The sequence below is a fragment of the Amblyomma maculatum genome, chromosome 6, assembly GCF_055883805.1.
Source record: "Amblyomma maculatum isolate TAMU_Amacu chromosome 6, ASM5588380v1, whole genome shotgun sequence".
Lineage (NCBI taxonomy): Eukaryota > Metazoa > Arthropoda > Arachnida > Ixodida > Ixodidae > Amblyomma > Amblyomma maculatum.
In genome coordinates this window covers 30471839-30499740 of record NC_139349.1, presented here as the reverse complement: position 1 = coordinate 30499740, position 27902 = coordinate 30471839, and the positions used below count along the sequence as shown (strand labels likewise).

The 27902-nt window shown below is 44.7% G+C and overlaps 1 protein-coding gene across 1 annotated transcript; it reads right to left on the bottom strand.

The window, feature by feature from the left end:
- Positions 1-627: 627 nt before the first annotated feature.
- Positions 628-27902, bottom strand: LOC146185382 (uncharacterized). Its single transcript, XM_084606331.1, has 7 exons — positions 25751-27902; positions 25515-25664; positions 23424-23597; positions 21365-21517; positions 18866-19060; positions 10201-10355; positions 628-1386 (listed from the first exon to the last, which is right to left on the bottom strand). Exons 1-7 carry the CDS (start codon positions 27585-27587, stop codon positions 1222-1224), a joined length of 2829 nt encoding a protein of 942 aa, XP_084462457.1. The 5' UTR covers positions 27588-27902; the 3' UTR covers positions 628-1221.

Sequence of the window (27902 nt, the reverse complement as noted above, 5' to 3'; positions counted from 1 at the left end):
GTTTTGGAAGCGGCTGCTGCGCTGTCGAGCAATGCGTGCCAACATCCAGATCAATGCAACTATGCGGCGGTGTGAAACCGAACATAGGCCCATCGACTGCTTCGTCCAAAAGTTTACCTTACTGAATTCTAGAATTTCGAAATACTTCAAAAATGTTTGAAGTTTCCACATGCTGATACTATTAGGTTGAGTCTGAATCTAATACCCCATTATTCTCTTCGCTTGAAACTTTAGAACTTCTGCACAACCTTATTAGCCCCACCTCCTCAACAAGACATTCAATTAATAACAATATACTACAGCATGTATATATAGATGGGCATTTTCATAATGAAGTTGTCACTGTGTCAGAGTGTCTTCTCATTCCCTGTCCGTTGTGCCACTGGAATGTTTAAAGATATTTGGAATACGTGCCCATCCTGCTCAGAGCCCCCATTTTTCACCATTCCTTGTGGGCCTGTCCTAACAACCCTGCAGTGTTCCAGGTCTGGAAGGAACCAGGTCAGCCAGGGATGCCGAGAGATGGAGACGTCGCATCCAAAGATGTAAAAACTGCAGCACTTATTCACAAGAGGACTAGCATGCTGCTGAACTTTGCTTAAAAAAAATGAGGGCAACTAGGTCACACTCTCAACAGGCTTTATTTTTCCACACAAACAAAAATTCGAAATGTAGAAATTACCAAGAAGGATGGTTAAACTCTCCTGAGTTCCAACAGTAAGAAATTGCGATGGTCTCAGAATGTTGACTAGATAATGAAATCAAAGAAAGAATGAATATAACTCAATGAATTTGCATTCACTTAATGCATAAACAAATCTCAGCACTTTTTAAGCATGGGCAGATGAACATAAATTCTCAAACTCAATAATCACAAAACAGATCACACTGCTCTCAAACATAAAGAAAAGGATCACAGTACCTTGACCAATGAAACAAAGCAAAATTATCTGCACACTGCCAAAACTATGAAAAGTAAAACAGTAAGAGAGTTACATAATCATAAACAAGGCACATTATATCAGGTACACTGAATACAGGTATTATCCTGCATCACAGCTGGCAGTGAAGATCTTAAAACAGGGTGGAACAGAGGCAGATTTTTGCCATGAAATTCAAATGTTAATCCCGTTTTTTTTTTTTTTTTTCCTTGATGCAATAGACACAATGCTCGGCCATTTGCCAACAAAAACAATCAGAGAAGTGAAAGCAGCGCTTTTCTCAATAGCCGGAATCAAGATAATTGACTTTGTAGATTCCAGCAACCCCTCGCAAATAGTGCAGGCCGTAGAGCTTGTCTGTCGGTGACATGTACAGCCCAGAAGGTCGCACTATCCTGGAAGCCATCTTGACCACTGAGACGAACTTTCCATCAGAATCGAATGCCTACGAAACAAAAATTATGTTAAAAGAAAAGGTCATGGATGCAATATAGAAGCAGCAGTAGAACCATAATACAAGCGCACACACAAAAAAAAAAAAGAAAATAGAGAAAATGAAGAGGAGACACAAAACAAAGCAATGTGGCAATTTTAACCCTTTCACTGCCGCTCCTGAGATGACTGGGTGACTGCACAAGCACAGCCCCTGCTATTCTAGAGTATAGTCGTGTTGTCTTTTTGGCTCACTCCCTGCCATTCTTGAAACTGTGTAAAAATATAATGCAGGTATGTTGCGCTATCTGGGGAGAGGCCATATAAAGAACACAGAACTTTTAGGGTAAATTTTTGGCAACTGGTTAAGTGGCTGTTTTTTACGTCCTCATCATTATCCCTACCGCGCTGGCCTTTGTTGCCAGCTCAGCAACACAGCCATGGCAGTTAGTGTGCCATGTGCATCTGTGCTTTGATAGAAGAAATTCAAGAACTGCAGACTGATTCTCACTATGATGAAAGTTAAATGATGAAGTAGCTCAGCTAAATGGCTTGTGAAACAAAGACAGCTAGGAGGAGCTTCTTAAGAATTCCACAAAGACGAAACCTGATGAGCAAAAAAAAAAGTCTAAATGTCCTGCAGAGCATCGTAGTGCATTACTAGCTTAAATTTTCTATAGAACTAACCTGCAAAAAAAGAAAAGAAAAAAAAAAAGCAGCAGAGTGAGCAGCAACAAGGAAAAAAAAAAATTCTGCACTGAAAGCTGTACAGGAGTCTTACAGGTGGGTACCATTAAGTACGACTGGAGTAGGCACAATGCCAGTAAAATATTTGGCAAGCAATTACACTCTGGCCTTCTCGCTTCTAAAGCATGGTTTCAACTTATCCTCAGAGCATGTCCTACTATGGCTAACAAGAACTAAATAGGATGTTCGAGATCGCCAACAATTAACTGAAGTAAGCCTTTACAACATGCAAAGCATATCTACCAGTTTCCGTGCACTATCCAATGGGAAACTGTTTTCTTCAAGCTACATTTCTGAGTAGAAATCAAGTTTAGCCCGATATTGAAAAGAATCTTTCAAGCTGCAGGAATCGAATGAAACTGGGTTTTACTTGGAAGCAAGGGCCCGAAAGCCCATACCCGGCCTGCAGATTGGGCTTCAGCCACTTAGAACCCTTCTGCCTCAGGATCGAGCCAGGCCCAGGACCAAATATATTAGCACTGTGCGTGCCGAGCTGGACTATCCAATCCCGAATACACAACTTATCGCGAATGTAGCCATGGTAGGCTAGGTGTCTTGAATGCTCAGCAGGACGCGTTTTCCTGCATCCTCATCAGGCGAGAATGTACGAATTCTCTCAGCACTGACCTCTCCTCCTCCACGTGCACTCACCATGAACAAGCTCTGCTAGCCATCAATGATTAAACGTAAGGATTACTTGTGGGCTACCCAGTTTCAACTTTCATGTCTCCCACTTAGACAACGTCAAGGCAGACGTATAGGTATCTATTTAGAGATTTTTGCCCTACTGGCCTTTTACAGACCTCTGCCACGGTTAGCTCCTAGATTCAACACAGCCTCGGTGGAAGCGGGACATAGCACCTAGTCAAAGCATTCACCGAGCTTGAGTTGTCTTTTGCTTGTCAGCCCAGACAATACAGCGGCTGCGTCATGTCGGCACCGTAAAAAGCACACAGTGAGCGTACTGGCTACTTGGCCATAAAATCAACCCCTTGTTCACAGTTTGAGCTAGCACAGATTTGGAGAAGCAAAGAAGCTGTATACCCATATTTTACAATTCTAGCCAGGAAAGTATCAGGCGTTACAGCCACCAGTTAGAGCAGGAAAAGAAACTTCAGTGCTGCCAGATTCACAACACAAGAGTGCTGCACATGCCTCAGGCAATGAATAATTTGTTTTTGCATGACTACTTACAATAATAATATAGTATGTATGCGATGTGCCTCTATATATTCCATAAGTCCGTCATCCTAAACATAAGAGCTCTACCTATAAAGGTGTTAAAGAGGCTATAAATCGCTTAAAATGAGGCAAAATAGAGTGAACGACAGATAGGTACTCCTTCACTAGTCACTTCATTGAGAGAATGTTTGAGCTAGCTTCATTTACATCGAAGATACCCACGATTAAAAATGGCACTCCTCTCCTCGTTCAACTTACCACTTCAGGACACTAGGGAAAAAAAAAAAAACAGCTCGGCAATTCCAGCCCATCCATGAAAACATCATCTGCTCACGTTCAGTTCATAGACTTCTGGTTGCCGCGCCCGTTTTCCCAAGCATGGATTTTCTACCTCCCACAAGGCTGACATATTCACCGGCCTCTGCCTTTCCCTTCTCGTCAGTGCTTGCATAGCTTTCAGCCTTGCCTCATGTCTACCTCGGCCACCGGCTTCTGCAGTTTTTTGACCTCTGGGAACTGTGTGAGAAGCGCAATCCCATTCTCTCAACGGTAGGGTCCACCAATTTCTTCTTTCTCCTCCCTGGTCGCGTGTCATCTAGTTAAAGGGCGATTTCGACTCAAAAGGTTCTCTGAACGCTATTTAAAAGTTAACACATCCGTAGAAAACATTAGATGATTTCGGTACAGTTAATTACCTTGTGTAATTGTTGCCGCACCGTAACATACGATGATGCCTCCTGGCTGTATTCAACCCTGGTTTTACGGCTGCTTAGATTCAAAAGCATCCTATAAGGCAAATTAAAAGGGAACACACCCCTAGGGAATGTGGCTTAGATGCTTGTTGTAAAACATCAATAAAGGAAAGTAAAAAAATATATCACAAATGGGATTTGAACCATTGTCTTCGGCGTTCAAAAATGTAGTGCTAATCCATTGCGCCACAGTAGAGACAGGAGGAGAGCGTTCTAACTGGTGCTCTTATTCACTTTCATAAAGCTTCTGCTTTTTGCCGCTAGGTGATGCTGCTAAATAGACCCTACCGTTGAGAAAAGTGAATCAAGCCTGCGACAACATCCCAAATGGGTCATTCACAAGCACATGTATGCAGCTGGGGAGGCTGTTGTCTACACCGGCGAGAGGCATCTCTTGCGGTACGTATCGAAAGGAATGTATGTATCATTGGCGTGAGCACAGATTGGTCATTTCAAGAGATCACTACAAAGTTTGGATATCAGATTACAAGTGAGCATGAATTACTCGTCTGGGTGTCTTAAAAATTGATATTAACAAAAGAGCAGTGTTGCGTTTTTTGAAATTCTTTCGCAAATCATTTAGGAAGCGCCAAGTCGTAACATACACGCGCATTTTATCTTATGCGTATGCATCATCCGAGCCAAAATCGATGGAGCAAAATATCAGCAAAGCATCTCGGCACATGCTACTCAACAACGTAGGATGTCACAGATTTCTGCGGCTACATGCAGGAATCGAGCTCATAAAAGAGCACGTGAGTGGCTACACTGAAAAGGCAGCGAAGGAGCATTGCCAAATTGCCGAAAAGCTTTTCCAGTGCAACCATTAAGGAGTTCACCAACTGTTTGCGCAGAAGTTTACGATAAAAGAGACATGTTTCCAGGGAATTCAATGATGATGGCGATGAGGTCGTACCCTTTCAAACGGGCGATCACATAAAGTGATCCGACCAAATAAAAGAACAGAGGAAAAAAATCTCCAAGCTAAGAAAAACAGGTCCCGAAGAAGGTCTTTTTTTTTTTTTTTTCCTCAGTGTAGCCTTTGAGTTGTTAAACGCGCTTCACCTCCGTCCGGCCCACTTCCTCGCACTTTTTAATGACTCCCCGCGTTTCACCGGTCTCAAAGCTCCTCGCATACACCAGAACTCCCGCCACCCTTTTGTGCACTTCATGAAAGCCCCTTCCGGATGACTCTGTCTTGCCTTCCGCCTCAGCTGCACTGATACTGCCTGAGAAGCCAAGCACGAAAGTAAGAGCGGGGCTAATTGCATCACATCACAGAATCACGTGCTCTAAAATCTCCTCCTCCACTCTGCAGAGGGCTTAACTAACTTAGCTTTCCACTGCCACATCCTCAGAGCTCCACAGTGGGCCTCCACCAGTAGTCTTGTGCACTGCACAATGCCAGCGATGGCTTCACCTTGGCCCTGAGTAACCACTCACTTCTTTTACTTCAGTTTTTTTTTTTTTTTTTTTCTTACCGCAGGTATCTCTGAGAGGCATGCCGCTGGCAAGGTGGTACCTTCTCTGCAGCTTTGCTGTCCGTTTTGTCCACTTAGCCGAAATCACAAAGTATACCAAATGGCCTAACGTCAGTTGTACCAGGTTTTCTCAGAGAGTTGCATCAGTCGGTCCCCATGTGTTCCCTTAGCTACAGCCTCCCGCGCTATGCATGAGGACCACCATCCAGTCTCCCTCTGGATTCTCTTCACTGCTGTGTCGCTGTGAATGCGCGACACAGCAGTTCTTCTGGATCCGAAATATGCCCCACGCGATGTCAATGGCCACCTTGTCCTGCCCCTTAACACTTTCCTGTCTGCGCATACTCCCATCGATAGCACGCCATGGATGGTTTCATGATACAAATGTTCCCGCTTTCGAAGCGCTCCTTGAGAAGCGGCATCATCCAGCGGGAAATAGAGGAACCCTTCTTTAAGTTTTGCTTTTGGTTTTATTTTTTCTGTCGTGCCGCACCCACCCACATGGCCTCCGGAGTCAGGTGATTGGCGCTCCTTGTTTATATCATCGCGTCGACGCCACGCGCTCCTGCTGTACGAAAACGGGGTGGTTTTGCGGAAGTTGACACATCGGAGAACTCGTGTTTGGATGCAAACAGCAGCAGTGATGACCCAGAAGACGAATTCAGCTCTACAGACTATATTTTGAAAAATTTTGATTTTTTTTATCTGTGTCAAGAAAATTTGATACTTTTGTGTGTTTGCTTTTTTAACTACAACTTTTTGCTGATAGTTTTTTTAGCACTTAATAAATATGTTGATTGTCACTAATACCATTATGAACAGGAATTCCTCCTCTACATTTTGATACTAGACACTCCTGTACCAAGCAAGTTTTGTTAATAAAAAAAAAAAATAATGATAATGGCACCACCTAAAAACCACCCCGTTTCCCGTGGACAAGAAAGTGTTAACTGGTGGTGTGTTCTACTCGCCGCTTTACTTCTTCCATCATCCTTAATAGCAGTCTGCCTTTGGCATCTGTGCATCTACTGAGGTCTTCAATATGAGCGCTGAAGTCCCCGATTATCAACATTTCCGACTGCACGCGAAGCCCTCGGATATCCTGCAAGAGGCATTCGTACATGCCATCGTTGTACTCTATAGTAGCTCCCCTACAGTGCATGCATACTACTGCTAATGCCACTGGCATACCTCCGACAGGTCGCGTCAACCATATGTGCTTCTGGCATGCTTGCCAGATACGCCTACACGAGCCTGATTCTGGCTATAAACATCTCTTCCCCCTCGAAGTTCAGGCCTTCTTTGGTGGCACCCTTCCCATAAGTCACTGACCTGTGGGGGAAATCTACTTCCCACAGATGTGCTTCTGCCATAGCAAAAACGTCTATCTGGTTCTTTAAAGTTCCACACCCGGCTTCCCCCTTTTCTGTGTCCTTCGACCTCCTTGAATGTTCAGGAGAGTGACAGAGAAGTTCAGAGACCCTCGCTACTTGTGCCGTCTACTCCTTCGCGAGTGAGGTCCTTGCTTCGACTTATTCAGTCTGTCTGGCTGTCGCCTTCTCTCTCCTCGTTGTGACTTGCCATTTACTTTTGGTTTGGTTTAGTTTGTGGCGTTTAACGTCCCAGAGTGACTCAGGCTATGAGAGACGCCGTAGTGGAGGGCTCCAGAAATTTCGACCAAAGAAGGTTCTTTAACTTGCGCTGACATCGCAGAGAACATGGGCGCCTTGCTTTTCGCCTCCATAGAAAAGTGGCCGCCGAGGCCGGGATTCGATTCCGCATCCTCGGGCACAGTAGTCAAGCGTCGTAACCACTGCGCCACTCTGGCGGGATACCATTTACCTTTAACTGCACATCTGACTCCCCGTGTCCCCAATTGCCTGCCAGTAAGCAGCACTTGCCTAGAGAAGCATTTGCTGTGTGTGTGTTGCTTTTCTGATTGCCTCGACATTCTCTTGTGGTGGGGCTCTCAGGGGCCATATTTAAGCTTCATTGACCTTACACCTTGAGGGGGACGCTTGTCTTGTTGGCTGTCAGTCGCTGGCAGATGCCCTAAAGAAACACACGCTCATTTACCCCGCTTCATTCCTAGCTGCCTAGCGGACTCTCTCGTGTATAGGTGACTGCCGGCTCTTTTCGTTGTCGCCTCTCCCCTGTGGCATACGAACTCCACTCGGGGCTCCAATTCCTAGCATGCACCTTCAATTGAACCATTTGCCATCTACATTTCTCTCGAACCTGTGCCCCCATATCTCCACTCCGTAGAAGCGCACAGATGGCATAGAAATTTCCGAGGTTCTGCTCTTGCTCTTGCCGTCCCTATTTCTTCAAGAAGCCCATTATCTCTTTCATGTCGATGCAGCGTGACAGGGTTGCCAAAACTATGTGAACACGCTGCTGACAGAGAGCTGAACAGCTGTTTTCGCAGTAATGTGATCATCGACAAAGAACTTTAAGCTGCATTTGAAAACATCACATAGTTATTTGTAACACAATGCTGGTACAACATTATGCCAGAAATGAACCCTGTTAGAGATTGTTATATCATGTTGCTGTTAGAAATGACAGCTGCAATACAATCAAGTTTATACACACATGCAGTGGCATATCAGTTGATGCTGTCGCAGCTCGGCTCACCCGGTCATCCTGTATGCTAGCCTCAATCATCTCTTTATATTTTTATGAAGTAATGCTGTTGACAATAAGGCAGTGTCATGCGTGACCTATCTGCTATTGTGTTGGCCAATTCCAAAATGCTGTCTGCCGTGGCTTCGATGCCAAACAAGGCCTAGCAGAGTGCTGTCACCCGCAGTGCTTGCGGATGGCACCTTTGCAGTAGCTTCGCAGCATCCGGTGCTGCACGTAACTGGTGTGAATTTACGTATAGTTGTTATACAACCGAAGGCAGACCTTTCTTGACACATGTTCCATTTGATTTCCATTTCCATTTAACACGCCGCACGAACGATCGATGCTGCAATGATGAGACGGGACTAGTACGCTGTCGCTGCGCCACCGGTCGGTACTCAAAAGTTAACGTCTATTTTATATACTGCCTCTGAAACACAATTCAAAGCTAAAGTGTACGATGGTGAATCGGGCCAGCTCATGTGCTTTTTGCACTCAGGCGCCGACAGGCATTTTGAGTCCACAGACACCACCAAAATTTTGGCTAATGACGGGAACCGAAGCGCCAAGCTCAGGGATTCATGTATGCAGCAGATGAACAGACGGCTTTTGCAGCTACCAGAAGCAGGGTCTCTAGCAAACCACTATTTTCAAATCCCAGACTTTTCCAGGTTTTCCCCGATTATTTCAGTTCAAATTCCCTGACGAGTGTAGGAGCTCAAAAATGTGCGTGGTGATGATAATAAGCACATAAGGTAAGATGGAGTCCAAAGTCAGACTCCGCCCGCACCACTAATGTGTCGCGTAATGAGCACAGACTAATAATTCGCAACAAAAATCATATCATATTAATCATATTCTGCAATTTACAATAGTGAAAAGGCTGTCATTAGATTTAATGGCCGCTAAGGAGGTCAAATGTTTACTGAAAATTAAAAGCGCACTGATGCCAGCCTCAGAGCACGCGAGCCACCCACCCCGCAAAGAGGCGAGCCAATCCAATCCAGTATGGATGCTTGCGCGTGCACTTGGCAGCACAGCTCGCCAATCGCTTTCGCACTGGCCGCTGCAAGCGCGGTTATTCCTGCTTTTTGTCGCATACTACTCTCGCACAGCGCTTCCACATGTTTTATTGAGTACCCACGTCAAGTGCGTATTGGCTTTTTTATTGTGGCTGCTCAGCCATGCGCTGACGAGACAGCACACACAAAATGAAAAATCTGCATAAATATACTTTCTGTGTGCCAGCTTAAAATGAAAATGCACTGCAGAATATATCGTATTATTTTCCCTGACTTGGCGAAATTTTTGACGGTTTCCCCGACATTTCACTGTGTATAAAACTTCCCTGATAATTCCCGGTCGCTAGACACCCTGCAGAAGTGAGTCCATCGTGGCTGTCATGGCCGTCATGGCTGCAGCGAATGGTAGCCTCTAGCGGCCTGCCACTATCCATAGTTGTAACATGTGACCTTAATGAGCATTAGTTCCAAACCTCACCACCATGAAAGAAAGGCCAACCGGCCTGCAAATTTGAAGAAAAAAAGAAACACATTCTTTCAAAAATTAACAGTAAACTGCTGACTTCGTTCCAAGGAATTGTATGTTGCGCAAATGCTCAAAAGCATTTGTTCTACACATTCAAAACATATATTTGTGGCCTTGGCAGCCATTTCGCAATCCCCTTAAATAAAATCATCCTTCCGTAATTATTTCTTCCTGTAGCATTGCTACAACTGCAATTATAGCAGTTCATCATGCCAGGCCAGGCTCGGACTCTTTCAGTGTAAAGCCGAACTGGGCCTTCTGTTGGTAGCAGAGGGCTTGGGCCAAGCGTGGGCTGACAATTTCGGCCCATGCACGCCTTTAATTAGCATTATGAGAGGTGGCAATAGGGCAGTAGATCACACTGCCATCAGCAAGCTATTGCCACAATCTGATGATAGAATTCTTGAGTCGTTAAAAGACATGGGGCAAAATCTGCCGACAACGTGACTTTCCCACGGACTTTAGCAACAATACTTGTTCCAAGCTCACCTGAATTCGGTTATTCTTGCTATCTCCAATGAAGAGCAAGTCCTCTGTGCCACTCACACCTGATGGCTCCAGCATGTGACCCCGACCTGTCCCCTTGGAGCCAAAAGTCGTTATCAGCTGACCCTCCAAGTCGGTCTTGTACACGCAGCTTAACCCTGCATCAATACACAAGATAAAGAGCACCTTTTAAAATTCACTCTGTTCCATCTGCTTAGCAGTTTGCCAGAAAAAAAATTAATGAATGGAGGGGCGAAGAATGCGAAACCTGAGCTAGCATACAAACCGAACCTTCTGCTCAGTTTCAGACAGTTATGTCTTCCTAAAATTGAAAAGTAGCTGATTCTCAGATCACAAAACAGTAAATATGAAAGGTCTCAATTTCTGCCACTTTGCCATTAGCGGTTTCAAGAGACTGAAGATATCCGGAAAGCTTTTGAATTAATACAGCCCAACCAAACAGGAAACTAGGCCGATTTAATCCTAATGTCTTAAGTCAATAAAAATATGGTACATACAAATGGCATATCCTCACAATCACCAAAAAATATCAGTCAGTGGGCTACTCAGTTCGATGATTAGGTTGGTTCTTTATGAAGGCTAGATACTGTGGTCGTAATGGAGCATAAAGTATTTGTCTACAGTATGTGACACTGTTACTGAAGGCAGGTTCATGTGATGGACCATCCCCCTGCAGATCAGGCATCATGCGACGTCTCACTTCCACTCCACAACTGTTAGTGAACATAGCACTGCAAAAGACTGCGCATGCCCAATCCGAATGTCACCACCTGCAAAGGTGGAGGTTTGAGCAGTTGGGATTAAGAGAATTCGACATTGGCACTGCTGTTCTGCATATGCACGCCAACAACCGACTTTGTAGAGCAGTAAGTGGTCATCTCGTGATGCCTGGTCCATGGCCCAAAAGTCCACAGTGTGAATTGGCTGCTTCCAGAACACATCTGTAGACATTTCCTGGAGAACTGATTTCAATATTGGCGTTTATCAGCCACTCACGTTTATCAGCACGACTGACGTTTATCAGCACTGCTGCCATACTTCCTTTCTCTCTTCCACCCAGGTTATGATTCTGGTCCTATATGAACACTAGATTTGCTATCAGACAGTTGTGGAATCTCGCAAACACGATTCTCATGGGCACTGAAAATTAAACGTATTATCCAAAATAGGTCTCAAAAGGTCATGAATGAAGCATAACTGGCAAAGAACTTACCTTTATTACTGCCCTTTGATATAAACTGTCTTACTGTCTTTTTTTGCTGGGCTTTGTCATTGTCAATGTTCAGAAGTAAGCTTTCATGAAACTCATAGAAATGAGTCGCCATTTCAGTGCTTATCTCCTCATCCACAACAAGGCCTTGAAGCGTATTTAAAATTTGGTGCTCTGCCAACTTTGCTCAGAGTGACAATCCCACAGGGGACCTCATCAAAAAAATAAACGCACCGAGACACCCAAATGTTATCGGTGCTGCGCAGCATCTTGGCAGGATGCCAAGGTCAGGTTGCAGACTACAATGGCGAGGGCGTGAAACTGGGGAATTTTTCATTATTATTTGAAAAAAAATAAAAAATTCTAAGGTACGTAAATTCTTAAGGACAAAAGTGGGAGGCGGGTCATTACCCTAGCAAATAGTACTGAAGCATCAGTCACGAGCATTACTGTTACTTCAGGTATACTACCTCCCCAGTTCAGTTCAGTCGTTCAATCATGTCCGACTCTTCGTGACCCTATGGACCATATCACGCCACGCTTTCCGGTCTCTCACTATCTTCCTACATCACATAACTTCATCTGCAGCGCCTCGAGGATGCCACCTAACCATCGCGTTTGCTGCCTACCCCTTCTCCGGTGACCCTCAACCTTTCCCAACATCAAATCTTTTTCCAGCAACTCCTCTCTTCTCATCAGATGACCAAAGTAGCTGAGCTTTAACTTTAGAATTTGACCCTCCATTAAGCAGTCAGGGTTTACGGTCGACAATATCGACTGATTTGATCTTCTGGCAGTCCAAGGAACTTTCAAGAGTCTATACCAGCACCAAAATTCAAACGCGTCAATTCTTCGGCGGTCAGCCTTCTTCACAGTCCAACTCTCGCATCCATACATCACAACTGGAAAGACCATAGCACGAGTTATACGGATCTTGGTTGGCAGTCTAATGTCTCTACTCTTTACTAGGCGGTCAAGGCTAGCCATGGCTCTTTCCCAGAAGCAGGCGTCTCCTAATTTCATGGCTGCAGTCTCCTTCCGGGGTAATCTTGGAGCCCAAGAAGAGAAAATCTGTCACAGCTTCCACTTCTTGTCCCTTGATGCTCCAGGACTTGATAGGGCAAGACGCCATGATCTTTGTCTTTTTATTGTTCAGTTTAAGCCCTAACTTCTCACTGTCTCCTTGTATGCGCATCAGAAGTCTCTTGAGTTCCATTTCACTTTCTGCCATTAAAGTGGTATCATCCGCATATCTAAGGTTGTTGATAACGTTTTCCAGCAATCATCACTCCAGCTGAAGACTCGTCCAGACTGGCCTTTCTCATGATGCACTCAGCATATAGGTTAAATAGGCAGGGCGACAGTATGCAGCCTTGTCTCACTCCTTTCTCAATCGGAAACCAATCAGTAAGACCATGCTCAGCTCTGACTGTGGCCTCTTGCCCTTCATACAGGTTCCTGAGGAGACAGATGAGGTGAATTGGAACTCCCATCCCTTGGAGAGCTTGCCACAATCTGCTGTGATCTACGCAGTGAAACGCTTTCGTATAGTCAATAAAGCAGAATTAGATGGGTTTCTGGAACTCTCTTGCTTTTTCCATGATCCAGCGAAGGTTGGCAATCTGGTTTCTAGTTCCTCTGCCCTTACTAAACCCAGCTTGCACATCCGGAAGCTCCCTATCCACATACTGCTGCAGCCTACCTTGGAGGATTTGCAACATCACCTTAATATCATGCGAAATAAGCACGATCGTGCGGAGTTGGAACAATCACGCCCAGCTTAGCACAGAAGCTTCCTTTGATATCTTTGTCTTATACAGAGCTCGTGTGTTCCTCAATTGGCTGTCGTCCTCAACTGCTTGGCACTGTATGTTCAGGAAGGCATTCTTATTTCTCCTTGCTATTTTCTGAAAATCCGCATTGAGAACCTTGTATCTCTCTCTTTCTCCCATAACTTTTGCCATCCTCCTTTCCTCAGCTATTTGCAAAGCCTCTTCAGATAACCAGTTTGCTTTCTTGCATTTCTTTTGCTTTGGAACTACCTTAGCAGCAACTTCTTGTATTATATCACGAACATCAGACCACGTCTCTTCAGGCTCCCTGTCTTCTAGGTCTAATTCTTGAAATCGATTCCTCACTTCCACAACATATTCTGATGGAATTTGATCCGGTTCATACCTGAAAGGCCGTCTAGTTTTCTGCGCTTTCCTCAATCGAAGATTAAATTTGGCAACAAGAAGCTGACGATCGGTGCCACAATCGGCCCCAGGCCTTGTTTTTACTGCTTTTATAGCGCTTCTCCATCTCTGCCGGCAAGGAATATAATCAATCTGATTCCTGTACAGACCGTCCGGTGAAGTCCACGTGTACAGGCGCCTCTTGTGCTGTTGAAAATGAGTATTCGCTATGGTCAGGTTGTTTTCTTGACAAAACTCTACTAGCTTCTGCCCAGCTTCATTTGGCTCACCAAAACCGAACTTGCCTGTGATTCCGGATATTTCTTCACTCTCCACTTTAGCATTCCAGTCTCCCTTCATGGATCACTGCCTTGTCGTGGCGGAGGGGCTTGCGAAACTCTCGATGAAGTCGTGAGCTCTGCTGTGTAGGGCCACCCAAGGTAGACAGGTCACGGCAAAGAGTTCTGACAAAATGTGATTCACTGGAGAAGATAATTGTAATGGCAACCCACTCCAGTATTTTCTACCAAGAAAACCCTATGGCCAGTCACAATACTACCTCCCCACACAGGTGGAAATTCGAAAGCATGTCAGTTTTTCACATATTTTCGTCACCTATTACACAAGCCTAGATAGAAATATGATCGTATTAGTCGTAAAAAAATGCACTGCCCTTACAGGCCATGGGCCAGCAAAAAAAACTGCATTGTGCCGAAAAATGTATTAAGCAGGATCATATCAGCGATAGCTATTTCTATTGAGCTGCTTCAGACGGCATCAAAGAAATACATCCTTTTACTAATACTCAGTGTTTCCCAACTTAGAGAAAGTTCCTTGGTACAAGATCTCTCTCACCCTGCTTACTGATCACATGCAGTACAATGGCTGCATGTAAATGCAGTTCCAAAACAGGACGATGTGCAAGTACTGACTTCTACTGGCACCGTGTTCACAAGGAATGTGTCACCTAGTAACGAGTTTAGGGTTAGCGTTTACAAAGACGCTAAGAAACCATGCAGAGTGAGGTAAGTGCAATGTATTGACACTTTTAGGCTAAAAGCCAAGAAAAAGCATGTTACCATGTTAAATATTTCAACCCTTATCATCACTCACCACCACATTGACAGATGAACCAGATGACATTTTCATGTCACCATTCACTTTATTTGGCTTCTGAATGAGTAAGGCGTAAAACCAGAGATTCAATGTCCCAAAGACTACAGATAAATTTCAACCAACCAGGCATTTTTAAGATGACATAACACAGAGCACAGGTCTCAATAAAGCATTCAACAAAGTCTCACTGATGCTTTCGTGCTCGTGCTTCATGCCACCAGAGTAAACCCCGCAACAAATGCTCGCATCGGCGTGCCTTATTTAGCATATCGAGCAAGGTTTTATAACACCAAACTTTCATGCACATTAACCTATGCTGCCGAAAACTCATGTGAACACTGCTCTACACTTCTGTGGCAGTAAAAGCGATGTTCCAATGGTAACGAGGCCATGTGCATTGTACCAATGGTGTCAAATTGAAAACCAGCAGCATTCTTCAGCTTCATTACACAGGATGAAAAGTGCTTCACGCTGTGGGCATTAATTTTTCCTGAAAGAACAGTACTTTTTTTTTTTTTTTTGAGAGTGTGCAAAATTCAAAAGCAATCTTCTACTGTACAGGTGCTCAATGCCTACAAAAACAGCCATTCTTTACAGCCCTTTATTTAAATTTTGCATGATCTCCTTTAGGCTTTTAGGAGAAAATTTTTGTGCTGACATTAGCATTTGTACACCACTACCATCATAGTGTTTGCAAGCATGCCTACAATGCCGTTACCACTAATACGAATGAAGGAGAGGCAGCTTCCACATTGCTGTCATTCATATTGAAGCTGACAGGCGTGAGGAATATTTTTTTTTTCCATTTCTTTTCATTCCATTACAGTTGTATATAAGCCTGTCCAAACCAATTCACACATGTTCAAACTACAACCCATCATTGTATCAGCAGCAGCACGTCATAATCGGCCTGACTAGACTCGCTGTTCGGCAAAGGCTTCTCCCATATCCCTCCAATTAAACCATTCTTATGCTAACTGCATCCATGTAATCCATAAATATAATGTAATCACCACCCCCCTATTTTCCTAAATAAATTCTTGAAAAAGTTGCTTGCATATCTAAGCATCCCCTTTTTTTGCAAGAAAGAGCGCATATCCAAGGCTGCTCACTCTTGTCATCGAACCGGAGCTGTAAGAGTCGCAAGGTGGCGTAGCATCTGTGGCATGATCTCAGACTTCATGTGTTACTGTGTTCCAACATTACATGACAGAGGGCAGAACAGAATGCCGAAAACCAGAAAGTTTGACCCCGATAACTTTATCAGACTGTTGTCTTGTGGGCCAGGTATCGGCGGCGCTTAGCAGGTTTCATGGACAACGCGGCATGCACTGCTTGGTTTGGTGTCAGTTAAGTCTGAGAGCCATAATAGAAGTTGGAATGAGTTGGCACTGCCTACAGATTAAAATTTAAATGAACTGTAATCATATTTGGCAAAGATGTTTGCAAAATCAATTATTTCTTGTGCCCGTCTCATCGAGATATCCCTGTAGAACTAGGGCAGGCGTTCATTTTAAATTTTTCGATTCTAAGCAGCACCTCCCCTCTCTTTGGGCATCACAATCGCAGAAAAAAAAAGGAGGCGCTTAGAATAGAGTAAATATGGTGACTTTCTGCCACCCTCTGCTACGCTTACTGTCTCTTAGAATCCAGTCAGTCACCCTCAGTGACCACAGTTTACCTTGCCTACACATTACATGGCCTGCCCAAGCCCTTTTGTTGTTCTTGATTTCAACTAAAATGTCATTAACTCATGTTTGTTCCCCGACCCATTCTGCACACTTTTTATATCCCTTAAAGTTACGTCTACCAATTTCCGTTCCATAGGCCCTTGGGAACAAGCTGTTGCCTCCTGTTCTGTTCTATCTGGCATCTGAGCTGCCTAGGGCACACATCCTTCACTACTTACATCTTTGTGTTTAAAAATGCCACCTCACAAACAACGTATATAAGTGACATCAAAATCATCCACAGACTACATATTTGAATTAAAAAAAAAAAAAACACTGTAAACCCCCTCCCTAACGAGTCAATAATTGCTTCTACTTTCCTCTTTTAAATACCAAGAAAAGACGATGAAGTGATTGAGGATGGACAAGGCACATCCTTAAGAGAAGGATGTTTGCTCACCTACAACTTTTCCTTGACCTCAGCACCTAAGTTCAGCAGTTTTCCCCATGAACGTGAAACTGAAGTAGAAAGTAGACTACCTTGAAGAGAAACTTGAAGGAATGGGAAAATTTGTTCGTCATGATAAAACTGCCCCTAACAAAGGTATGCGAGCATGCTAGGTGTGTTCCTATATGTGGTTTTCTTTATGAGGGTTTAACATCCCAAAGCGACTATATGCCTGTGAGGGATGGCCTAGTGGAGGGCTCTGAAAAATTTCGAACCAAGTAGAGTTGTGCCCTAAATTCGCAGTAATGAATAAAGTTGCCTTTCAGAGGGAGGATGACTGCAAACACAATAGAGCATTTATTACGGCATGCATGAAAAGAGCCGAAAACAGAGCATTACACAAGCTCCCATTATCGTATTTGAAAAAGGCCAATGACTACCTAACTCTTTTCTTCTGTTTTCCACAGTGCCTGCTATTTGTGTATTTTATCTGATTTTCACTTTCCGTACTCCTCCGAGCCGTCAGAAGGATAACAGCAGAGCAGCAGTGCATCTCTCTTATCTGGCCCCACCTGCAACACAGCTGTTACTAGCTCCATGACCAGATACACCCATACCTTTCCATACGTCGCAGGCTATGCATGTAGCACCCATCTCAGTGCCGTGATAATAGAATGTGTCGCCACGTGAGTTGAGAATCTGCCCCCAGTGTTTCAGTGCCAGGTCAATGAGCAGGCACACTTCGCACATATGCACCCATTGGATGCAATGAGGCACATGCGATAAATGTTCTATGATGAGAGGTGACAACCTCTGCGCTAAAGCAGGCGCAGTGGTGCCCTGGATTTTCTGCACCAGTGAGAAAGCATCCCCAAAGGCACTCCCGCAGATGGCTTCCCTGCAGGTGTGCCCAGTGAAGCACTTTTAACATTTTTCCTCTCCAAGACGGAGCCGCATAAATGCTCAATTCGCGCCGTTGCACAAGGTTGCCGTGATTCATGGTCACCATGAAAGTTAGTCTTTACTGAAGGACACACGACACGCTCATCTTAAGCCGACTTTTTTTAACATGAACAGCATAATGAGCCCAGTGCAGTAGAATTTACACTCCACACAGACAACCAAAGCACAACTAACACACGGGTGAAGCTGATGACATATGCATGATATGCACAAGTTAAAGTGCTGAAGCATACAAGGGGTGATCTGCAGGCATACAGATAGTGTTCATTAAAAACTTGGCTGTAGTTTAGCTTGTGGTTAAACCTGGAGTTATGCGAGAGCTATCTGCATGGCTACGCTTATGTTTGGCTTGAAAAGTAAAGACATGGCTTTTGCACCGAGTAGTTTGCTCTATGGTTTCAGCTTTAGTTATGCCATAGGGGGCACTTCCGACCACTAAAGTGCAATGAAGCAAAAGCCTCTATCACGCAGTGCTCCAAAGCTCTCCACTGTGACACCTCTTTTGCTCTGTTTTTACTCCCACCTTCGCGATAGTGTAAGCTACCAGCCAGCATGTAAAGCCCCGCTTTAACCGAGCCGTATAAACTTTCCTGCATGGCCTAGGAATGTGAATGCAAGGGTTTTGATGGCTGATTGTTATATCACCCTCCCATATGGAAGGAAAGACCCGAGTTGGCAGCTCCTGCCAAGCGTAAAGTAAGGAAGCCTACATCCAGTTATTGCTCGGCCATGTCAACTGCCAGCTACCACCTCTCACGACTTTCTTCTTCTCCTTCGCTCATTGAACAGGCATGAACAGGCATCAGATAGGCACCGGACAGGCACGGCGAAATGGCGAGACTGTGGCCAACGCAGCTCTCGCTACAAAAACTGGTTACCACCATCTAGGGAAGCCAGTTACAGCTTCCTCTTCACCCGGCTGATTCCCAGGGAAACAAGCATTCCTCACAGCTTTGCTCTAAAATTCAGTATTTGTGGCACTGACTTCAGGACACGCCTTCTTTCTTTTCTTGATACCGCAGGTATTGACAATGTGTGCTGGCATCTGTGCACTCAAACTCACCAAGATCGGAAACAAAGACAGCACCCTGGTGCATGTCCATAAAGCGGCACTTGGAGCCAACAGGCAGTCCATGTGCCAATGGGCCGTACGCGACACTGCTCTCAAAGCTCCCAGACGTGCTGAACCTCCTCAGTGCTGGCACGGGTTCACCGAGAGAAACAGTCAGCAGGTTCTCAGTACCGAACAGGGCCAATCCTGTGACATAAGAAATGGTGCCAAGAATGAGAAAAAAAAAGTAAACAATACAATCATGGACACAGTTACGGGGACCCTAAGGACAACTTGCAGTTGAGTAATATCAAAAGGTGACCTCATTCTAATGACAAAAGAGTCAACTTCCACTGAAAAATTACGATTTATAAGCTACACAAGAGTGAAAATTTAAACAGAAGCATCGAAGCAAACAGTCAGTATCAAAGCATTGCCTTACCAACTAGCCTCCCATCACACACTTCCAGTATCAAAGCAAACTGTAACAACATCAAGACATTTTTTTAATTCTACACTATATCTCCGAGGCCAGACTATGCCGCCATTCTCTTCTAAATTATTATCGCAGAGTCCTTTTTACTTATGTCAAGAGTTTGAAGAGAATAGAGTTGGAGGAGGAAAAAAATTTGATGGAAGTTTCCATAGCGCACGTTTCAGTCAGCGAACTTATTCCAAAGCAACTCTGGGGACCTATGAGGCATACTATAATGAAGGCCTTCGAGCATGTTCTGATCAGTTGGGGTTCTTTAACGTGCACTGAATTTTCAGCACACAGCCCCAGCCAGGCTCGCACCCACAAACCTAAAGGCTTACAACATTAAAAGGGCAAGGTGCTATCAGAAGCGCTTTGTAACAACCAAAATGGCTTGTCTTAAAGTATAACTGAGGATTTCCTAGCAAAATATTTTGCTTGTCATAGGAGGCTCTCTGTAGATTACAAAATATATAGCACAACATGGAAAAGCTGCTGATAGCTTAAGATGGCGTTCTGGTTTTCTAAGCACAGCACGAAGATCATTCAAGGCAACATAAAACATGACACAAAACCATGTCAGGTGGCTTAGGCTTCATGTGAGTCAAAGGCCAAGCAATGAAGCATGTATAGATGTGGCAATTAGTATCACGAGATGTGATATACGGCCTCGCTCTCTACAGCTGGGAAAGTGTGAGTGGAGATAAACAATTTTTCACTCTCGCCAGTGGCTGTGCATTCAAAGTGGGTGGAAGTGCCGGTGAAGTCTTGCAATCAAGCAGCCTTGAACAGCAAAGCTGGGTACAGTTCACACATTGTGGAGAAAAACCCACTTTCCAGCAGCAGATCCTGGAAACGGAAGTTGAGCCCCCCAAAGCCTTCTGCGATTGGCTGCCTCGCGAGCTGCTCCCGGATGACACGCAAATTTTCTAAAAACCCAGAAACTGAGTGACAGCGACGAGCGGCAATGCTTTGGCGGCCCTCGGTCCGTCGCGCGGCATGTCGCCGCGAATTGTCACCTCATGCGGTTAGCGCTTAATGAACAGACAGACAACGAAGGTCACAGCATAGATATGGTAATCTTTTAGTCACCTGTACCTCTCCTGAAAGAGGACATTGGGAAAAAGCTGTTGTAAGAAAGCGCTGCCCCTAATGATGCACTCCAACCCTGCACCAGTTCTCAGGAACTCATCTGTCCGTTTCATGGGGCGCCAAGGTTTATTCACACGTGTTCATTCATATCTGCAACATACATCCTCTCTTGCATCATTTTCCAGCTGCAGTTACCCTTAAAAGCAGCTGCATTTCACTTTTTTCTCATCCTTTCACTAACACCAGGGAGCCAAAGAAGCATAATGGGATGCGTTAATCCTCCCGTGACCACATTTCCAATGCTGTAGCTGTTCACTGTTCCTCGCAAGAAGAACCTGTCATGTCATGAGTACCTACTTTTTAATGCAAATAAGCACTCTGTGGTCGGCACTGCAGACTAAGTAATGATGCCTTGACCAACATTTCCTGACAAGTGCACCTATGTGCCTACGAATGCGTGCACATGTGCGGTCCATCTATATGGTGTGCACCCTGGCTTCCACCAGCTGCACTTTACAGTTAGGCCCCACACAAAGGATTTTCTCTGCAATTTGCTATTGGGTGCGCTGCCACCCCTTCTTTACTTGCTACATAAAACTTTATTTAGCCTTTGACCATGAGACAGTACCTACCATGATGGATGTATTATAAAATAGCTGAGATTACCTAGGGACACAGAGTTTGTTTGGTTGGTTGGTTTGTGGGGTTTAACGTCCCAAAGCAACTCAGGCTATGAGAGACGCCGTAGTGGAGGACTCCGGAAATTTCGACCACCTGGGGCTCTTTAACGTGCACTGACATCGCACAGCACACGGGCGCCTTGCTTTTCGCCTCCATCGAAAAGCTGCCGCCGAGGCCGGGATTCGATCCCGCATCCTTGGGAACAGTAGTCGAGCGCTGTAACCACTGCGCCACCTCGGCAGGAGTTTTATTGAGTGACTCACCATATGGCTTGCTCAGGCTCCCCTTCCCCAAAGTGCGAATGAATTCTCCATGCCTGGAGAAGACATAGATGCAGACGTCATCTTTTACAGCATATGTGCCGTCATCCATTGCCACAACGGCTGATGGACGACCGAACTTCTCCTTTGAGCCAGCTGGAGAAAGCAATGAGAAGCAACAGTGAATCCTCTCATACAAAGAAGTTGACAGGCATCACACCCCAAGTATTTCTGTATATGCAAATAAAGAAATTAGTGGCCTTGTTTTTCTTATAAGCATTACAAAATAAATTCAGGTTTAATTCTACACTGCAGAAACTTCAAGCAGAAACTATTTGGGGCAGGTGTTCACTGTTGGAGAAAGTCAAGTTTCAACCAGCTAAGCTTTTTTAATGCGCACTGAGATCACACAACACACATACGCATTGCATTTCACCTCCGTCAAAATGAAGCCGCAGTGGCTGGTATAGAACCCAGGTCGCCTAGCTCGACCAATCAACGACAGGCAGCGGCGCAGTGCATGACATTATACAGTTAGCTAAATAGTTCAATGCAGCAAAAACTTTGTTGTGGCATATTTACCACTGGATTCACTGGATTCTGACTACATATCAGCACAGTCCGGCTTGCCTCTGCATGCACCAATCTTTCTGTAGTAAGTGAGAAAGATGGAAGAATTCCATCGCAGGTATTGCTTGGGTCTTACAATTCAAAACACTGAATAAGTAAGAACACAAACAGACATCTGATTTTCACTCTAGTCCACATTTTCGCTCATTACAGTGTTTCAATTCCTATCAAACACACCAAACACACCAACCTATCAACCTTTGCTCTCCAATACTTTCAACCGCTTTAGTCCTGCTGATTATTCAGGTCTCAAATATCTGGTACTGGTATGCCAGATCTTAAACTGACACATAGGCTATGAGAGGCATCATAATGGAGTGAATCTGGATTAATTCAGACCATCTGGGGTTCCTTAACATACGCTGACACTGAACAGAACATAGGCCTTTCGCATTTTGTCTCTATCAAAAGGTCACCGCTTCAGCGGGGTTCAATCCTATGGCTTGGGGATCCACAGCTGAACACACCAGCCACAGAATCACTGTGATGGATTCTCTCAAATACATATTAACACATGGCATGTGTTGCCAACCACTGGCTTCGGTATGAATTTATCAAATGCTACAAGATCGCACACGCTGCACCTCCACTTGTCTCCACTGCCTCATGCTTTGTGCTGCACAGTACTGTGAATACTCGCCCGTTTCTTCCCCTTCCCTATTTCTTGCTGCACTTTTACTCTCCCTTACTTTCTGAATGGACTGTGCCACCTCCTTTCCATGTTTGTAGACAGCTTTACTCTTTTTTTCCTACGCGCTGCATGCTTTCCCTCACGGCTCCACGGCCTCCGTAAAGTAGGCTTCTCCTGAATTCTGATAAGCCTGGTGGTAAAGCCACTTAAAAGGACACTCGGTGTTATTTTTCTGTTTTCAAATACAATAAAAAATTTTCTTCGCGATTCTAGGCAGTGCGTGGGCGGCAATGTCATATCGTGGGAGTCGTCGCCGCGGCCAGGCGCACTTTACTATAACAGATTTTTACCAAAAAATGTCTTTACTATAAAGGGTGAAAAATGTACAGTTGTCTAGGGAGGATGAACTGGGACTTCAGTTTCACTTTACTATATCCGAGTTTGTACTATATCTGAGTTTACTATAGCGGGGTTCTACTGTACTGTAACAAATTGAATGACTGGCCCATAGAAACACTGAGACGCTACCTTAGAAGCCAGGTCAGAAATATAGCGCATAACGAAAAAAGATGCACCGATGTCACAGCTGCACTGTGTGCCTGACAAGATGTGCCTTCAAAAGAAAGCCACACCAATTAACTTTGGCCGAGACGGCTGCCCTCAACAGGTTATATTTACTAAAAGAAAAGAAAATACAGCATATAAGCACCACCATCTTGCCACGTCCTGCCTTGTGCCTGTATTTCACCCTCCATAGAAAAGGAGGGGAGGGGGGGGGGGGGGGGGGTTTGCTTCACTCACCCAGGTTGGCTTCATGTAGTGGCCTGCCTTCGGCATCAAAGGTGACCACTCTATTGTTGCCAGTATCGCAAACAATTATTCTTCCTTCGGGAGTGGCAGTTATTCCGATTGGAAAGAAAAATTTAAGTTTTCTATACGAGTCCAACTCCAGAAGCAGTCGGGCACTGATTGACCCTGGAAAAAAAAAAAAAAAAAAAAAAATACAAGCATAGCCAGTGGAAAATGATGGGAAAATGAACAGTCTCTACAAACACAAATTTAATGAGGCTTTCTAACTCCAACCCCATATTTTTCCTGCCATAATTATTTACCCAGCCTAAAACGAGGATACTGGGGGGACGTTTAAGCTCCGTAAGGATTTGATGGGATAGCGTTAATGGCTCCCATCTGCGTCACCCCTTGCGGATCTTCATTTAAATAGATGCACTTTGCAACTTGCTCAATTCCCTAATCCCTTAATTTGTGCCTCTGCTATCTCACGCTCATTAGCATACACTACTAAGCTACCATACCGTGTGCAAGACCATCCGACGTAGATATAGTGCCCCACTTTAACCAAGCTGTACGGAGCTGCCTGAGTTGGCAGCTTCTGTCACCTCAACCTTGTCATATGGTCCCATGACATCAAATGAAATGCCGAACAATCAGTGCACGGTCATATCCCTTGGCAACTACCCTTCACCAGAGGCATGCTCAAGATTGTATGCTCATAACGCCAATGCCGACAATACCAACAATGAATTTTCTGAAGACCCGGGACTTTAACGCTGTTCCGTTGAAAGGAGGAACAAACGCAACATGCCACTGACACAGTAGGAAACGGATCAGAAAGCAAAGGAAGCACAACATGCCACAAAATGCTCTCATAGCCTTAGTCCATCCCTATGCATTAAAGGTACAACAGCACAGACAGATTCTAAGCACACAACTACAATGCAGCAGTCATGTTAGTAGTAAAATCTGCATTCACTGCTCCCTGTCCTATAGTATTAGAGACCTTAAACAAATTCAAGGTAGATTAATTTAATGGATTACTATTCTCTATGACAAAAAGACTACCTGAATGAAAACAGAGCTTTTATCAATGGAAAAGAGTGAGGAATGAATGCTGAAGTATCCTTATCTATGGTCACTTCTGCAATAAATACTGTGATGACATCACGTAGGATTTTTGTTGCACAAAAAAAGAAAACAAAATAAAATGCTCAGACTCTCAAGGTGACTACCACAAGGACAAATAGATGGAATATAAACGAGGCAATTGCACAACACTAGATGTCATCGTCGCAAGTTTGTATCAGTGGCAGGAAAAAATATTTCTCTTATTTACTCCCAGTTTCTCAGCCATGAAAGCATGCTTTGCAGTCAAGCATATGACAAGGTCAAGGAAGGAGCAGCCTCTTTGATTTTACTATGAACAAGGACCTAGTGGGACTCCTTTCAATGCCACTTCAATGCTTTTTAAGAGAACAAAGAAATGGGGGCTGAAATTCAGGCTCCACCTTTAAGGGTTTGACACAGCAGCATTAAAGGCTCCCATATGTGTCTCACTTCGCAGATCCTTGATCCCATATATTCACTTTGCAACTCACTTAATTCTCAACTTTGTAATTTGTGCCCCTATTATTGTACACATACCCTCTCACACACACACCCACATACACATGCCATTTAGCATAATCTATTACATTATGTGAAAGATCAACTGATATATATATATATCAAGCACCGATCAACCAAGCCATACAACTGTGCCAGAACGGCCTAGAGGTAACATATCTCAGACTCTGGGCACAAGGTTCATGGAGGATTCGATCCCCTCACCCTTTCAACTGAAAGGAGGACCCTCAGTTGACAAGGCTTGCCATTACCTAACACAGGCATGCCTGTGATTTCTCACTGGCCTTCAACATTACTGCGTAAAAATACAATGCAGGACATTTACAAGATCCATCAGAACGACAGCCTACTGAGGAACTAAAAAAGTAAGACACTGATGACCTCAGTCGAGAAGCGTTATGGGCTGTTCAAATAGCAGCACAAAAGTTTGCAAAAAAAAAAATCAAGTTTTCGCTTGGTGACACTGCTCACCTGGGTAGCCAGCTGGCGAACTCGTGTGGAAAGAAATCTCAGATGGGGTTTCGCAAGAGAGAGAGGAAGACCGGCTTCTTGCATGCAAGGAACCAACTGGTTGCACAACGCAGGCCGGCCTTGAAGAATCATCAACCCTTTTTGCACCACCTACAGAAATTACGATTGCAAAAGGTGACACATTTTTGGCAACATAACGCACCTATCCAATTTAGGCAATTTACAAGGAGACTTACAGGCTGCTGGAGGCATAGCTGGAGACCTGAAGTTTTGTTTTGCAGAACCAAGTGACGGGCTTCGAACATTCAACACAGCAGACTCCGAGGCCAGCTCTAAAGAGTTACAGCCCTCCAGTCTTGCAGAATCAGAATGTACCGATACCGTTCCACTCCTTTTAATGTCCATGTTGTCGTGCTTGACTGACGACATTATTGGTAGAGCTGCATTTTTGCCAACCAAGTCATTAGATGCTTGGATGGAGGATGCAGGTGGAGTGGGAGTATAACTATTGACCTTAAAACTCCCACTGTCATGTATAGGTGCACATTTCTGTGCTGCACTTGCACCAATTTCAACATTTAAGCGGTCATGCTTGGTTGCAGATGCCACTGCATGAGAAGCGAAATTGTCGCTAAACTGGTCATGACCAGGCACAAGGTTCTGCTGATGAGCTACACCTCTGTCAAGTTTAATGCCCAAGTCATTGTGCTCAGATGCTGATGTCAACACACAGCCAGCAGAATTGTCAGTCCTAATATTAATCGGGTCATGCCCTGGCACAGACTTCTGCTGATGAGCTACAGCCATGTTGATTTTAGCACTCGAGTAGTTGTGCTTGGATGCAGGTGTCAAGGCATGGACGACAGAGCTGTCAATTTTCTTGATATTAAAGTTCTCAAAGCCAGGAGCAGGTTTGCAGTGATGAGCTGCAGCTGTGTTCTTTTTAGAGGACAAGTCGTTACACTTAGATGCAGGCATAAGTGTGCGGTCAGCTGAGATGTCAGCCTTGATGTTTAAATTATCGTGTTTGAGTGCAGATGCCTCCGGACAAGCAGCACCTGTTTTAAGCTTCGCAGGTGCTTTGCAAGATGCTGCCTTTGTCACACTCTCAGCAAAACTGGGAGGCTCTGATCGCTGTTGCGGATCAGCAATGAACTTCACCAGGCTCATGAGGAATGTGCGGTCCCCACCTGCACTTTCTTTACTGCTGCCAGTTTCCGGCAAGCAAACATGTTTTCGGTGCTTCTCAGAAGTGGCACTTGAAATAAAACACCCTTTGGACAGAGCTTGCAGAGGTGTGTCCAAACCAGGAATGGTACTAGTGCTAGCAGGATCTGTGCCGCCCGCTGCTAACCTTGCATGCCGCACATGGGTGTCATCCAACACAAGGCTATTCATTACTGGCACTTTTGGCCCAGTTGACACTCCATCCTGAACAAATATGGACAACGGACTCCCAGGTACATGTTGTTTCGAAAGAACTACATGGATTTTATGAATACCGGGCACAGTGGCAGCAAATCGAATCATATACAAGCCATTCATGAGGTCATAGTTTGACGCATTCACCTCTTTGCCTTCTTGGTCCGTAACTGAAACTTTGATGAACTTAACAAGCAACGGGTCATATTCCAATTCGCATTTGTAGTACAAGGAGACGAGGCTTCCCAGCTCGTACATATTCGTATCATAGTTCTTAACAAACTTCAGGTTGTCTGCAGATGCTTCAGAGGCAATAACCGATCCAATGCAAACGTCGTCACTTGGCACGTACCGCAAAGTGAGCAAAGAATGCACCACTGTTGATCGCAAGAATCTATCAGGATCTATTACAAGACTTTTGCCCATTATATGTTGCTCCAGCTCATTGAGTTCCGTGAGTTTGGTCTCGTAAACGCGTTCTATCTCCTTCACACGTTCATCGAACAACCCGAATGCCTGCGTTGCGAGGGTTTCAAGAGCCTTGTTCTTCATAACGCCAAGCATCTTACGCAGGTGACCTAAGTGATGAGCAGCTTCCTCTAATTCATCCATCGCAATTTTCAGGTCGTTCAGGATGAAAACAATGGGCATCCGGAGGTCACTACCATTACGTTAGAGCAGTACCTAGGAACCGAACGTTTACAGAGCGTTCGAACATGGCGCCCAACAGAAGACACGATTTATCGGTTGCGCTGAACGTGCAATAGCTTTTGCAGATTTCGGCTATCAAATATAAGTGACAAAGACAAAACCGAATTGCGCTGTGACTTGCCTAGTCAGCATAAGCGTCCAAGAGACGATGATGAATGGCACCAAGCTCAAACAAGAACACGACGCGACCAGCACAGCCAATGGCACAGCTCAAGACGCCCAAGCCAGCCGCCAGCGGGGACAGTCGCATTGCAC

Bases quoted from the DNA above. Each gene is read 5' to 3' on its own strand.
- LOC146185382 (XM_084606331.1), bottom strand. From the start codon at position 27,587: ATGCCCATTGTTTTCATCCTGAACGACCTGAAAATTGCGATGGATGAA. The intron at 25,665-25,750 runs GTAAGTCTCCTT...TAATTTCTGTAG, and splicing joins AGCTATGCCTCCAGCAGCCT to GTGGTGCAAAAAGGGTTGAT. The intron at 19,061-21,364 runs GTGAGTCACTCA...CTTATGTCACAG, and splicing joins GAGCCTGAGCAAGCCATATG to GATTGGCCCTGTTCGGTACT.